Raw genomic sequence first — 15,598 nt, forward strand, 5'->3', positions numbered from 1 at the left:
GTTTGTTCTTAGTCCTAATCGAATGAGTTGAACTAATGACCACAATGCAATTTGATCTATAGAATCTGATCAGTGCTAAAAGATCAGACAAATAAGATATTGACAATTACTCAGTCTGTTTCTACTCTTGCTAGTATAATTTTTTTATTTTGTTCTCAATGCGTTACGATTTCATTAGGATTTATTCTTTTAACATTGAGGCTGATTAGTTACTCGCCTGTTTGTTTAAATTCAGTGTTGTTATTAGTAGGAAATAGACTGGATTAGATCATGTTTCATACTGGATTGCGTCGGAGTACTCTGATTGAGCTATTTTTAGCTGATCGGAGCTAATGAATAAATTGAAAAGCCCCTAGAATCTTCCTATGTAAAAATTATAATTAGACTGATATTTCTCTTACTGTATGGACTTAATTAACTTGCTGTTTTGTTTTGAAGTATTATTACGTCCCTGTCCAAGCCGTGTTCTGATTTGAGGATCGGTCGAGTAGAGTAGTGTCCGAGAGATACCAGGCAATCGAAGTAACTGGGTCGAATAAGCAAGATTTAATGGTTGTTAAACAAATTCTGAAAAATTATGGCTAAGAACTAATGAATGGATGTGTGGCATTTTTACTGATTCTATAACGTGTCATCCAATGTCTCCAAGCACTGGTTTGATAATCACACAGACCTCAATCAGATAGTTTTTATTTATCAGCATGCCCTAGGTCAACAGATAGTCGATTCATGGACGAATCCCACGTCATCGTGAACAACTGGCTTTGACTAGCATTTTTTAACCTACTCTTATGCTTGAGACCATTGCATTTCGGAGTGGTTGATGGTGGTTAAGCATGGATAATGCATATCCTAGCCGTCTAAATCGATAAATTTCCAGCCAATTTCTTATCTTTAATTATTCTCCAATGACTAACTCCAATATTGCTTATTCTGCTCAAAGATAATGATATTATCATGTACATTCTATTCCCGTAGGAAAACGTTGTACGTTAAATTGATAAATAAAATTACATTACAGGGAGTAGGACACTTATAAGTTACGACTCTATTTATTTGAACAACTTAATAGGTATAATGGCTTATGACTTACTTAGGTTTACAGTATTTGAACTGTCAAAACATTTCTGTAAACGGAATACCCCCAATGGGGGCATGAAAACAAAATACATTGTTTCTGTGAAGTGTTCTCTTTTCAGGGTAAATTCATTCTCGAAGCTGTACCATCGCAAAATATGTACTTCTTTCATGTTGGTAATCAATAATATGTTTAGTAATAACATTAATTTACTGATCATAGTGACAAATTCTCAAATAGAGAACGGTGCTGTTACTATGGTCGAAAAACTAAAAATATGGTTTTTAAAATCCTGATTGTTCATTAAAGATGTTATAGACGTTAGATAAGACTAGTAACTATGAAAAAGGGTTATGTAACATAATATGATATATTAGTGAAATTAAAATAAAATCTAATCAAAGTGAAGTATAGAACATAAAATTTAGTTTGGGGTAAAACGTCAGTCGTAAAATGGGAGGGGGTCAGTAACAATGATGACCTAAAAGTTGAGAACATGTTTCTTTCATTACATAATACCGGCTTTTGAAGATATATTTGTTAAAAGATTCAACGATGCCAAGAAGACGGAAGCTCACTATCTCTGACAGACTACTGATTACCCTATAACATGACTTTAAACGTTGAATATTCTTTTTCTATTAAATGATCCATGTTCACCAGTTTCGTATAGATTCATTTCTACTTTTCAACCAATTCCGATAGTATTTTTAAATTATATTAGATAGAATGCACATCGAACGACCTATAAAACCTACCTTCATAAAAGAAGCAAATCGATTGACAAATCCGCAGAAAAGTATGATCAGAAATGCAATAGCATTTATTCTTTAGGTGTCACTGCTAAATTTCTGCCTAATTAATACCATATTATTATTTGTTGCCAACTACTCTCCGTCATACACATTCTCTCTTCTATTTTTGTACTTTTTTTTCAGAACATTTAGTTCCAGATAAATATACACATTGTCTTCTTACGCTTAATGAACAACATGAAAAACAAATACAACAACTATCTATGAAAAAACCAATTTGCCCTTATTGTTATTCTTCATGTGATCTAATTAAAGATTCATTAGATCGTTGCTGTTTAAGTGATACATTATTTATTGTAAGTTGTCTATTTTCTGCTGCATTTATTTCTTATCCTGAAGCAATTCAACGAACTAATCTTACTATCACTTCAAATCATTATCAACAAGATAAAAAGAAGGATTCGGAGTTATCAACCCCATCTTCAGTTGATACATTTATTATGCAATCAGCTTGTGAACAAAGTAAAATACAAATGAAAATCTATTTGAATACTGTTTTATCAGGTCCAGTTAAATTATCGAAAAAGTTATCATCTAGTATTGAAAAAGTGAGTATATACATATACCCCTGTTATTTCCTTCATCGTCTTTACTTCTATCAATTTAGCAAAAGATTATTATCAGTATGTGAATTTGTGGAGATTGTATTATTTTCACAATTGAATTCACGAGTCGATCTAAGCTAGACCATACCATACTAATAATAATCATATGCCCACTAGCGACTAACTTCAAGATGGATTTCTTGGAATTCTAGTGAGGAGCCGTGACCAGTGGGGTCCAATCCATGTAGGATGTCAGACAGTTATCCACCTCAGACAATGTATGAAGGGTTGCGCAAGATCATGGATCGATTGAACTTAGACATTAACACCGTTGGATGCCGGATCAGTGGTCTGGAGGTTAAGCGTTCGCACGCAAGTTGGAAAGTCCTGCGTGTGGGACCGTGGATGCACAATTCTGAGGATTCTCATACTAGGACGAAACGGTCGTTCAATACTTCCAGGTTTTCGATGGTGGTCTAGCGTAAATTGACTCATGGATTCAACTATTAAGTTATGGATAACTTCAGTTATTCGAAGTGAAGCCTTTAATAAAAAATTATACAGTGCTCCTACCACTATATAAATGGGAAAGTGATCGGAAGTGTTAGATACGATAGCCTGAATGAATATCGAAAATGTTGCGAATAACTACAGCCTAACTTGCTGTAATTCGCGTTTACAAGTTTATTTATTTATTTAAACACAAATATTGGTGCAAGGGATTACCAGATATATATGCGCCACACAAAACGATGAGAATGGGAAGAGAAAAGGAGGTAAAATGCATACATAAAAAAATAAGAGTAATGATGAGGAAGGCTGAAATGTACAACCGGAAGATTTCTTTCAGTTCAGGGAGTTATGACCACTCTTTATGAAGAAAGTAAAAGAAGGTTACAGCACGATCGCCATTGGCTTCTATTCTGAGCCATATCTGATAACGTCTCTAGCCACTGTGTTACACTATCTCTTGGACCCCAGCCAGGGAGTCGTAAAGGACCAACAGAAGCCATTCCTTCGCAGCTTTCTTTCATACCACAACACCATGTCATACACTGACCACCTCTCCGCTTTTTCCAACCAGTCCCAGAGTCGGCAAATAATGCACGACGTGGAAGTCTCTGGGACGACATTCGTAGAATATGTCCAAGCCACTGAAGTAGGATTTTCGAGATGATGACACCAATTGGATTGTCGTCTCTGCTCCCGAACACACAATGCTGAACCTCTGCATTACTAACATGGTGTTGCCACTGGATGTCAGCAATCCTTCGGAGACAACGATGATCGAACACAGAGAGTTGTCTAACATCCTCAACTCGGAGAGTCCAGGTTTCACAAGCATAGAGCAAAACTGGTCTCACCGACGCGTTGTAGATCCGACCTTTTACAGCCAGAACAACATCACGAAGGCGCCAAAGATGACCCAGATTGGCATAAACCGCTCTGGCTTTCATTATACGTGCATCAATCTCATCACTCACGCCCCCACCAGCACTTATGTAGCTACCTAGATACACGAACTTCTCAACTACTTCAATCTGCTCACCACCTAGGGTAACTTTCAGGTCTACAAAGTAACTTTAAAAAAAGCACGTATTACAAAAGTGTTTACACTTTGTTGCAGATCATATGATATCACTTTAAAAATAAAACCATAAACATTGTATAAACGACCTAGTTTTTATTAAAACATAACCAAACTAGAATTAGGTGTTCCTATATCTTATTATTTATTTATTTATTTAAACACCTAAATATTGGTACAAAGGGGCACCAGATATATATGCGCCACACAAGTCGAATGAGATTTGTGTGAGGGCTGTGATACTGCCCAGGTGCCCGAACTGAAACAGGTAGTTTTCTTCGGGGGCCACACTCGGAGCCTTTGACCGAAAGGCCTGATCCACAAGGTAGTGGAGCATTGTGAGGAGATGCAGTCTCATGGTAGCCAGTGACCAACGATTGATTCATACGCCATGTGTTCCCTCAGGATACTGAAGCCCATGTGCACCATTGGTTTGGAATCAGGATTTTCCAACTCCCCTAGGTAGACTTTCTGTGCCCACCAACCCGGTTAAAGCGCCGGACATTCGCTATCCGTCCTCTCAATTTCGTAAAAAACACCTGTTTACGAGAAGGCAGTGAGTAGGACTTCTGTGGCAGAGGCTATATAGGTGTGGCCATGTGAGAGCATTTCGAGAGGAGGAGCGGACTCTCCCCACTCTCGGCCGTACCAGGGCATTTGAGGGCGAACCAAAAGGTAGGACGGTTTACGCAACAGTCCAAATAACTTTTGATAAGATTGAATAAAAAATTAATCCTGAGCTTCCAACTCTTGGAAAAGTCGAGTATATTGTATCTCTTCGTAAGAGATGAAGGGTATGAGACACTAATGACTTCTTTAAGTGCTAGTTAGGATTTCCTTTTTAAACTAATTAATGTGTAAGTTGTGTCATGCGAATTGCGCATCATTTCTTCTGTGTAGTTACTGTTTATACCGGTTTATTTACCTACTTATTTAAACTCATAAACATTGGTACAGAGAGGCACCAAATATATATGAGGGTTGGAATACTGCCGGGGTGTCCAAACCGAAGCAGGTGATTTTCTTAGTGGGCCACTTCCTGAGCCTTTGACCTTAAGGTTTAATCCACAAAGCAGAAGAGCAACGTAAGGAGACTCAGTTCCATGGTAGCCGGTGACCAACAATAGGTTCATGCGCTTTTTGTTTCCTTAGGGTCGTGGAGCCATTGTGCACCATTGGTTCGGAATGAGGGTTTTCCAACTCCCCTAGGTGAATTCTCCATATCCACCAACCCGGTTAAAACTCCAGACGTTCGCCTTTCATCCCCTCAACTTCGTAAAAAACACTATGTCACGAGAATGCAGTGAACTCGAACCTCTCTTTGTCTACTTGACTACAAACCACACTCAAAATATGACGTTAGGTGATACTATCCATTTTTCCATACGGAAGTAGCTAGAACGTGTTTCAAACATGTGATCTAGTGACTAAAGGTCAGGCACCTTAACCACTGAGCCATTATTCCACTGGCAACTTTCTGAAAAACTGTGTACTAGACTCAAAACCTAGTACATAAAACTTTACTTGATAAATGTGGAGCGTTATTGTATTATCTTACACAGTACACACTAAACTACTACAATAGAAGTCAGTAGTATATCAGTTTATTATATGGAAATATTTTTTGCGTTACCATTCCATTATTATTCGCGTGAAATAGTTATTGGGGTTAACTTTATAGAGTTATGCACTGGTTTAAATACTATGCTAGGTGGTAGAAGGCATTCGGAAGGAAACTGTTAAGTTAGGTTTCTTGTTAGTTGCCACTCTCTAACCAGGTGTACCCCCAATCTGAGGTACTGAGTGGGACGAAAAAGACATCGATAATCCATGATTACTACTCATACCCATTGTTGACACATTGTATGTAGTAATTGTTCCTCTTTTTCGTTGCATGGACTAGTAACTAAAGCACTCGAATTTCATTATCTGAATTTCTGGTTGTATTGCACCACTGCTTCAGCCAATTACTTTGGTCAAATCAACTCTATAATATCTCCAGCCTTTAGGTATCTTCTGTAGATTTAGCGTATCAATCTACACATGGGAGATGGGTTATTCGTTCATCCTTAAGAAATAATAGATAATAATAATATTCCTTATTTTATTAATCGTCTTTCATGCATACGCTTATTGGCTATTTTACTCGTCTAATTTGTATTTCTCTCTCATTTCATTCAGTTATCTGATAATGATTCTTCTGATATTTTAACAAAATATACTAATTGGTTCAATGCTCTAAATTTAGCCGCTTGTTGCTTACAACGTGCATTTCTTCAGTCGACAAATACTGCTCATCGTCAACAACGTCAACATCATTCACGTAAATCGAACTCGTCAATGATGACAATAATGAAACGACGAGCTAATAAATTTGAATCATCTCATGATTTAAAAGCGTATATGAATAAATTAAAAATTACCAATGACTGGTGGTCAGTATTAATGAATATGTTTGTATGCTGTTTACGTAGTATGTGGTTGGACTGTGTTAGTGATAATCAAGTAAGTGCTAGGTGGTATATTTTCTTCATAACTAATAATATTATTTAATAGTAAGCAAACAACCAATACAAAAATGAATTTAAACTTCACCCCATTGCACAAGCCAGTAGCTAACTGAACTAATTAGGTAACGCGATAGCGTTTGAAGCGAACAATACTGGGTTCGAGTCCCGGAGAGAACATCAGCTCTGGGATGCAAGTACACCCAGCTGACGAGTCCCAAATAGGACGAAATACGTGCTAGCCACTGCTAGCCACTATTCACCTCTGCTAATAATGCTTGTGACCTACTGGCAATATCGAGGTAATCCGTACAGGATGCACATATGCCAATAAGAGACTGATCAATTGCAGTCCTAAATTTAAATAGGAAGGTAGTTTTCTATTTGTTTTTCTTTTTTAATTGTAAATATTTCAAGTAGTTAAAAGGCCAAAGAACTAAAGGAAAAGTGTGACAGTAAACGCAAAGAAAATAACAATATTCAAACCCAAAACATACACCAATATACAATGTAAAGAAAGCATACGTACACATGTCTACTGTTGTTTACACGTGATATTGAACATTGGTGTTGATTATTATGTTTTTTTCGAATGATTATATTCATTTATACGAAGTATAACTGTGTTTGTGTGTGTATGTATGTTTGTACATGTGGTCACTCTCTCTTTAGCTAGCAAGCGGTAAACAATTTTCTTTGTTCATACGTGTAACGTATTTATAATTTCTTTGTCTTTTACCTTTCTAAAAGCAGAATTTTTAAGTCTTTTTTTTCTGGAAATTTAATATGATCTTGATGATAGTAAAAGTTTGTAGTTTCGTCTTGTTGGCGTTGTTGATATTCAACACTGGAATTAATTATCAGTCTTTGACGTTATATGGGCTTTTAAAACGGATCGCCTTGATGATAGCCTTTGATCACATATGTTTCTAGTATATTGTTATATGAGACAATAATAGTGCAATTCATAACACATGTGTCATCCTATTTGAGACCTGTCAGCTGGATGTACCTACCTCATCTCAATGTTAGTGTAAACATTTGAACTCGAACCCAGTGCACTTATTTCTTCAGACGTTAATGCGTTATTCACTGAGTCATTGAGTCCCAGGTAACCACTAAACTGTTCAACGGATATGATGTTTATACTATCATTAGAAAGAGTATAAATTATCCAATTATTGACATTCAAGGTTGAAGTCGATCAGTCTCGATATATACTGCTTGAATTCAAGCATCATACTTTTTATCTTCATTTAGTGTTATGAAGATCACATAAAAGTGATCCGTAGAATTTTCAGAGCTTTAATCTAAAACAAATAAGAAATTTCAAAAAGTTACTAATATTGGTACACCATATATGTTGGATTACAATCAGAACAAAACAACTGTTCATTAATCCACGATTCTTAATGGTGTACTGCAACTTTAATGATGTGCTATGTTCGAGTTCAGTAGTGATATATAAAACTTCCTGTATGCAAGCCCCCAAGCAATTACAGAATGAGGGAACCAATAGTGAAGGAGGAAGTTTATCAGGCTAAATAGAATCAAATGAATAAAGACTCATTAGTTTTTATGTATATATGCATATATATACTCCTTGAAAAATGAAACCATTTATTGGCCAATAAGGTCCACTTGTCATTAGCTCAATGCGGCGTTCTCATTTTTACGTATTTTGATTGGTCCACTGAGATCAAGGTGTAACGAATATAACCTGCAGGTTAATAATCAGTTCACTAATGATTTACTTAAATATTTTTTTGATGCAAACCCATGACCGATAAAGTTCAGATATGTCAAAAGTGAAATGGTCGTCACAAATAACATTGAATGATCGTCAAACTATATATCGTTAATCGATTAAAGGTGAAACTTTATCATTGGACCCTAACTCAATGGTTCTATTAGTTAACGTTCGCTACATGACCTGACGATTCTATGTTTTATCCCTGACTAGTTTATAGGTGCGCATTGTCGATGAGCTTCATACTGAGGCGGGACACTTGTCCAAAGTCCTTCGACTTTCAGCAGTGTCCGAGATTAAATGAACCTATGACAATCACTACCTAGAAACCAGAACAATAAGTTTTTTGAATTTTTGTTGAAATCCTTGATCAGATTTGCAATTGTGAAACCCAAGATTATCCTGAAAGATCAACTAGAGCTGATTATAAAAGCCGATTTTTAAAGCAATAATAATAAAAGAACACTCAAAAATTAAATTGAGGACTCTTTATTAGCCAAATTACAACAAATTAACTGGTTAATTTTTGTTACTAACCAAGGTCATTTGTAATAGGTTAGAATAAATAGCCGTAATGTATTATATATATACAACGGTGCGGAAGGATTATCTCCAAACAATTGCCTTGTTGAGTGGTAAGTCTAGTTAATTGGTAAATTAGTAGAGCCCCTATTTAATAGACTACTTGCTCTAGTATACCTTCAAGTGAGGTGGTTGTTACATGCATTTTGTATCCCCTACCACCGCCTACCTCGGCGGGCGATGTTTTATCCGGTCTAAGAGTAGGTTGTGAGAAAGCTAGGGGTGTACAGACAAAAACATTGCATCAGTCCATAAAGTCACTGACAAATGAACGATTCAGGTCTGATTATCGTAACCAATGGTTAAACTTTGAATAGAATGGCTCAAAATCGTTCGCAGTTGTCCAGATGCATCCATTCTTTGTGTTCCCTCAGATTCTAAGCTTCTGATTTCATAATTTTTTTTATTTCACTAATTCATATTTCCTTGAATCGTATCTTCGATGCCTAATGCTTCCTTATTTATTTAAACACACAAATATTGGTACAAGGTATTAAATACATATACGCCACCCAAATCATTCGATATATATCAGGGCTGGAATACTACCCGGACGCCCAAACCGGAGTAGGTGGTTTTCTTAGGGGGCCACTCCCTGAGCCTTTGACCTACAGGTCTTATCCACAAGACAGTGAAACAACGTTAGGAAATTCAGTCCCATGATAGCTGGTGACCAACAATAGGTTCATACATCACTTGTTCCCTCAGGATCCTGGAGCTTATTTGTTCTACTAGTTCAGAATCCCAGTTTTCTAAGTTTCCCAAGTATCTCCACCGTACCCACCGACTCGGTTTAAGTGTCAGACGTTTGCTTTTCATCCTCTGAATTTCGTGAACAACACCCCTGTCACGAGAAGGCAGTGAGCTGGACTTCCATTCTATTAACAGTGATACTATTACTGCCTCAACTACTCTGGGATTCAACCTAACAGTTTCATCTCTCTGTGCTAACTGGATATGCCAACTTGCACCGATGTATATACGTACCAGATTTTACATTGCGACTGACTGATACAGTCAGTCGAGGGGGGGAATCGCATCCCAAACATGCCTGCATAGTTGCTTATAGTGGTCAGAAGACTCTGCATTTTGTCAGCGTCTTCACCAAATAGAACTATGTCATCGGCGTATTCTAAGTCAACAAGTGAGTCTCCCGGTAAAAGTTCAACTCCTGGAGATTGAGATGATGAAAGTGTTATCTCTAAAGGCATGTCAACAACAAAATTAAACAAGAATGGAGAGAGTGGACAGCCCTGACGATTACCACTTGAGGTAATCAATTCTGATGACAGTTCGCCATAGGCTCTGACTCGACTAGTTGTGTCCGAGTAGAGAGCCTTTATAAGGTTAATGTACTTCTTTGGTACCCCTTTCAGTGACAAACACTGCCACAGAACCTCACGATCAACGGAGTCAAATGCCGCCTGAAGGTCAAGAAATACTACGATTGTAGGACGTCTGAATGTATGTCTATGTTCTAGGACCTGACGTAGAGTGAATATCTGGTCTATGCAACCACGTCCAGGTCGAAAACCAACCTGGTTTTCTCTAGTCTGCTGTTCACGAGCTTTGGTTAGGCGTCGAAGTATTATGGAAGCTAGTATTTTAGACAGTATATTAGTCAAACTGATTCCTCTGTGATTGTCACAAGAGAACTTGTATCCTTTCTTATAGACTGGCACAATCAGTGATTGGGACCAGTCAGATGGAATTACGTCCATTTCCCAGATTCTACGTAAGACCTCAGTCAATCTCGTTGCTAGTACTGGACCACTATCCTTAAAAATCTCATGGGTAAACCTGTCAGGGTCTGCTGCTCTCCCTCGCTTCAGATTTCCTATAGCTTTTTCAACCTCGTAAAGAGTTGGAGGACTTACATCAATTCGCCATTCAGGACGAATGGGGATCGTGGGTAACTGAAGTGTGGCTGAAGGCCAGTTGAACTGATCCCTAAAGTGTTCTGCCCATCGATCCAATCTCCTGGGTTGAGAGTGAATTATATATCCATCTTTTTCCGAGATAGTTTTGCTGACAGTTGGGTTCCTAATACCGGTTTCTTTAACAAGTCTTAACAGTTGTCTGTTGTTGCCTATTGCCACTGCCTTTTCCATCTCTCCTGCTTTCGCTACCCACCACTGTTCGCTATCATTGCGTAAGCTTCTTGTTAGCCTGCGCTTAAGTTGACTCCGCTCTTCGTTATGTTCAGAGCCAGATGAGATGAGTTTTCGAGCATCTATCAGTGCGGTAGATGCTATTGAGACCCAGTATTTCTCCCTAACCTTATAGTTTACCGTACTAGTAGATATCACTGCTGTTTCCACAGCTTGACTGACTGATACACAATTTTAATAACTTGACATATATTTGCATTCAAATCAACCCAAATCATTCCTTGTTACATGCAACAGATCTATTAAAGTAATCCAAAGGAATAGGTTTTTTTTTCATGTTATTCATTTTAAAATCTTTTCTATAAAATATTCTTTATTTATCTTTTTTTTGTCCTCTATAATTTTCTTTTTCTCCCCCAATCTACTTTCGTCTATATCTATTCTCAATGACAAAATACAAGGATGAGATCATTCATTTAAACTTTAATAAATTTCTAGATCAATATCTAGATATTCTATTATGTAATCCATTTGATTCTTCATCTAGTATTACATCTACTGATATTGTTGATATAACAAATACTACTAATAATAATAATTGTAATAGTAATATGAGTATGATATCATATCAATTAATTGATACAAATGAATTTCAATTATACAAACTATTGGCATTATGTTCTCAATCATCAACATCATCATCCCCATCCTTGTTACCATGGGCAAATAAATTAAGTTCATTAAAGAAATGGCGATCTAATCAAGATCATCTTTTACCTAATGAAACATTATATTTCAATCAACAGCATTCTTCGAAAACAACAATCTTAAATAATAATAATAATATACAAAACTATAAAGACTTACAATTCTCATTAACTACAGTTTGTTTAGCACGATCTATTGAAACATTATTACATTATCAATTATATACAAATCAGAATGCAATGCCATCCATACAAATTTGTTTAGATTTATTACTTACAACAAATGAATATTTATCAATATGTTTAGAAGAATTCAAAACGATTCAGGTAATTTTGTTTCTATGTTACATTTATCTTATATATATGATATAATTACTTTTATCCAAAGGGGGTTTTGTGGAGATTTTAGTAATTTTATATAGTTGAAATCATGAGTCCATTGAAGCTAGACTATCATGAAAAACCTGGAAGCACTGTTTGACGACCGTTTCGTCATATGTTCATTAGTGATTGACTTTAAGAGATATTTCCTGGAGTTTTAGTGAGAAGTAGTGACCAGTGGAGTTCAACCAGGTCTGTGGGGAGATAGTAACTCACTGAAGACAATTAATGAACAGTTTCTCAATTTCGTGGATTGGTTGAAGTTAGATATTGACACCGTTGGATGCCGGCTCAGTGGTCGTATTATTTATTTACTTATTTAAACACATAAATATTGGTACAAAGGGGCACCAGATATATATGCGCCACACAAATCTCATTTGATTTGTGTGAGGGCTGTGATATTGCCCAGGTGCGCAAACCTATTCAGGTGATTTTCTTAGGGGGGCACACCCGAAGCCTTTGACCTAAAGGTCTGATCCACAAGGCAGTGGAGCATCGTGAGGAGATGCAGTCCCATGGTAGCCGGTGGCCAACGATTGTTTCATACTCCATTTGTTCCCTCAGGATACTTGAGCCCATGTGCACTATTGGTTTGGAATCAGGGTTTTCCGATTTCCCTAGGTGGACTTCCTGTGCCCACCAACCTGGTTAAAGCGCCGGACATTCGCTTCTAGTGGTTAAGCGCTCGCGCGCGAGGCTGATAGTTCCTGGGTTCGAGTCTCGTGAGGCGGGATTGTGGATGCGCACTGTTGAGGAGTCCCAATATAGGACGAAATGGCCCTCCAGTGCTTCCAGGTTTTTTCATGGTGGTCTAGCTTCAATTGACTCGTGATTTCAACTATAAAATTACTGATACAATTATGTTTTTTCTATTTAGTTCAAATTTAAATATAAAAAAATTTCTAGGGATCCGGTAATTCATTCGAAGTGAATTCTTAAAATTTAATTAGGTTCAGTTATTTTTTGGCAAATATTTTAACAGTTGAGTTCACAAATCGATCTAAGTTAGAATACCATTGAGAACCTGGAAGAACTAGGTGGCCGTTTAGTCGTAGTATGAAACTCCTCAGCAGTGGGCATCTACGGTTCTGCTTGCAAGAATCAAATACAAGACTTTCGGCTTCGCAAACGAACTCTTAGTCTTTAGATTACTGAGTCAGCATCTCATTAATACCATTGGATCCCGGCTCAGTGATTTAGAGGTTAAGCGCTCGCGCACGAAACTAGAGGTCTCGGATTCAACTCCCACAAGCGGGCCGTGGATGAGCACTGTTGAGAAGCTCCATACTAGGACGAAACGGCCATCCCATGCTCCCAGGTTTTCAATAATGGTCTAGCTTAGATTGAATCGTGAATTCAACTGTTAAAACACTACAATCTCCACAAATCCCTATGCTGATAAATATACTTTTCCTTACCCTTTTAAGATACGTTATTTTTTTTGAGGAAGTGTGGAGAGCAGTATGTTTGGGAAAATTGGGAAGAGAGAAGAATAAGGGAAAACATGAGTTGATGACTCGTTTAGTTCATAAAATGCATTTGCCATCTAAAAATGAAAACAATCGATTGCAATAAGTAGTGATACAAGAGCGTGAGTTTAAAAGAATGTAAAAATTGAAACTAGAAATGAATAAAATTACAAATACGTTACACGTTCAAGTGAGAAATTATGACTAGTGGTGTTCATTCATTTCACGGATAAGGTAGTAACACCTAATCATTTGAATCAACATTACACTGAATAAATGAATTTTGAAAATTTTGACCATTGTATTCTTAGGTTCTAGATTGTAGGTGCACATTTTTGAAGAATCTCAAACTAGGACAAAACATCTTTAATCCATTCTAGTTTACCATAGTTCCTCATGACTGAGAATCACTTCAGTAACAATGATACAGACGCATTCATTCTTTGTCTACCTCTAGATCTCGTACTTGACAAATATTTAATAGAACTATTCGTCAAATCCATTCTTTCTCCTCGAATCATATTCTCTATACATAGTTTTTTTGTTCAGTATCACTAATACTTTTGTTATATTGCTATTCATCTCTCTGTGTTAATGTGGCTCGGCAACGTCGATTGATGCATACATCTATCGGGTTCTATTCTACTTTTGACTAACTGATTAATAGCTTCCTGGATAATATCAGTTTACAATAAAAGCTATCTTCTAATCAAAAATAATCTATACATATCATCAAACTGAAGTCGGAAGTGTAGAGAATGTTTTCTTAAAAGCTGACTAAATATATATATATATATATATATATATATATATATATATGGAATCTATCTTTCTTTTCGAGTTGTCATGATTTAGTCTTTATTATTCTGCGTCTGTACCACAATTTGTGTAGCTTCTCCCACTCTCTAGGTTCATAGACAAGTATAGATAGTTATCTTGATCAACTCATTGTTTATACCGACATGGCACTGAAACAAAATCAGAAGTTAAAATTTTCTTATACTCAATTCTTTTCTTTTTAATCTTAGAAATGTTGTGCAGTATACTTTTCTCGTCTAATAATTTAGTTTCATCTTCGTGAATTATTTTACTCGAAGATTTCATGTTCTCTTCATCTCACTAAAGAGATCCATAGTTAGGTATAATATCTAAAATATTAAATCCTATCTCCTAACCTTGATATTGCATGTATACATTCTATCTATTATTACGTGTAAAGCGTGTAGAAAAGTCACCGGAGAACAAGCACCCCAAGCATTTCCATCTCTCTGTTTGCCTGTCTGTCTGCTCTACGGATTACTATACTAGGGCAAAACAGTCCCCCGGTTTTCTATGGTATCTCAACTGAGATCAATTTGACGAATACAACTTGAAGACTAAATAAATAGGTCTTGCTCAACTCTATCTCATTTATTACAAGTAGATTTATTCAGCTTTTAATATCACTCTAACGCTCTTCTTTGTTTCTCCTAACAGGGTGATAAATTGGAATACTTAGACATAGTAAATAATGTATTAAAACAAGTTTTACGTTATCTTCCATCGGATCTCACTCCTTATTCAATTACGTCATCATCATCAGCTACTAATCCCCTAACGACTACTGAAAGTAATAATAATAACAACACCAACATGGCTGTCAATAAAGACATTTTGCGAATTTTTGTTAATTTACGTTTGCATCAGTTGAACGTTATGCTTTTACGACATCATCATGGTGTAACATTTAAACGTGGCAAATCACAAACTCCTGCTTGGTTTACAATGATTGCACAAGCTAGAACTACATTAGATTGGCATGCTTCTTATTTGGCTAGTCATATTAATACTATTAATTCTAAGGGGGAAGATAAACACTTGAACATTGATTTACAAGATGTGATTTTACATGTGACTTTGTTAAGTCATCTTGTCAGTTTACAGACTGTAAATCAAGGTAAGTTTTACCCACTTTCAATTCATATTTGTTTATTTGCTTTTTTAAAGGTAAATAGTTTATAATAGGATGATTAATTTCTAACTATTAATTAGTAATATAGTTCTGTTTTTAACCTAAACTGAT

At 36.5% G+C, this 15,598-nt stretch overlaps 1 protein-coding gene across 1 annotated transcript in view; it reads left to right on the forward strand.

Annotated features, from left to right (window-relative positions):
- Positions 1–15,598, forward strand: part of Smp_150470 (hypothetical protein) — a gene marked incomplete at its 5' end in the record, with an annotated part of 31,063 nt that overhangs the window by 12,135 nt on the left and 3,330 nt on the right. Inside the window, 3 exons of the mRNA XM_018798843.1 lie at positions 2,017–2,441; positions 6,208–6,531; positions 15,013–15,472. Of these exons, the coding sequence (XP_018650691.1) occupies positions 2,017–2,441; positions 6,208–6,531; positions 15,013–15,472 (1,209 nt within the window). The remainder of the gene's footprint in view (positions 1–2,016; positions 2,442–6,207; positions 6,532–15,012; positions 15,473–15,598) is intronic.

This window comes from Schistosoma mansoni, chromosome 3 (assembly GCF_000237925.1).
Source record: "Schistosoma mansoni strain Puerto Rico chromosome 3, complete genome".
Taxonomy (NCBI): Eukaryota; Metazoa; Platyhelminthes; class Trematoda; order Strigeidida; family Schistosomatidae; genus Schistosoma; species Schistosoma mansoni.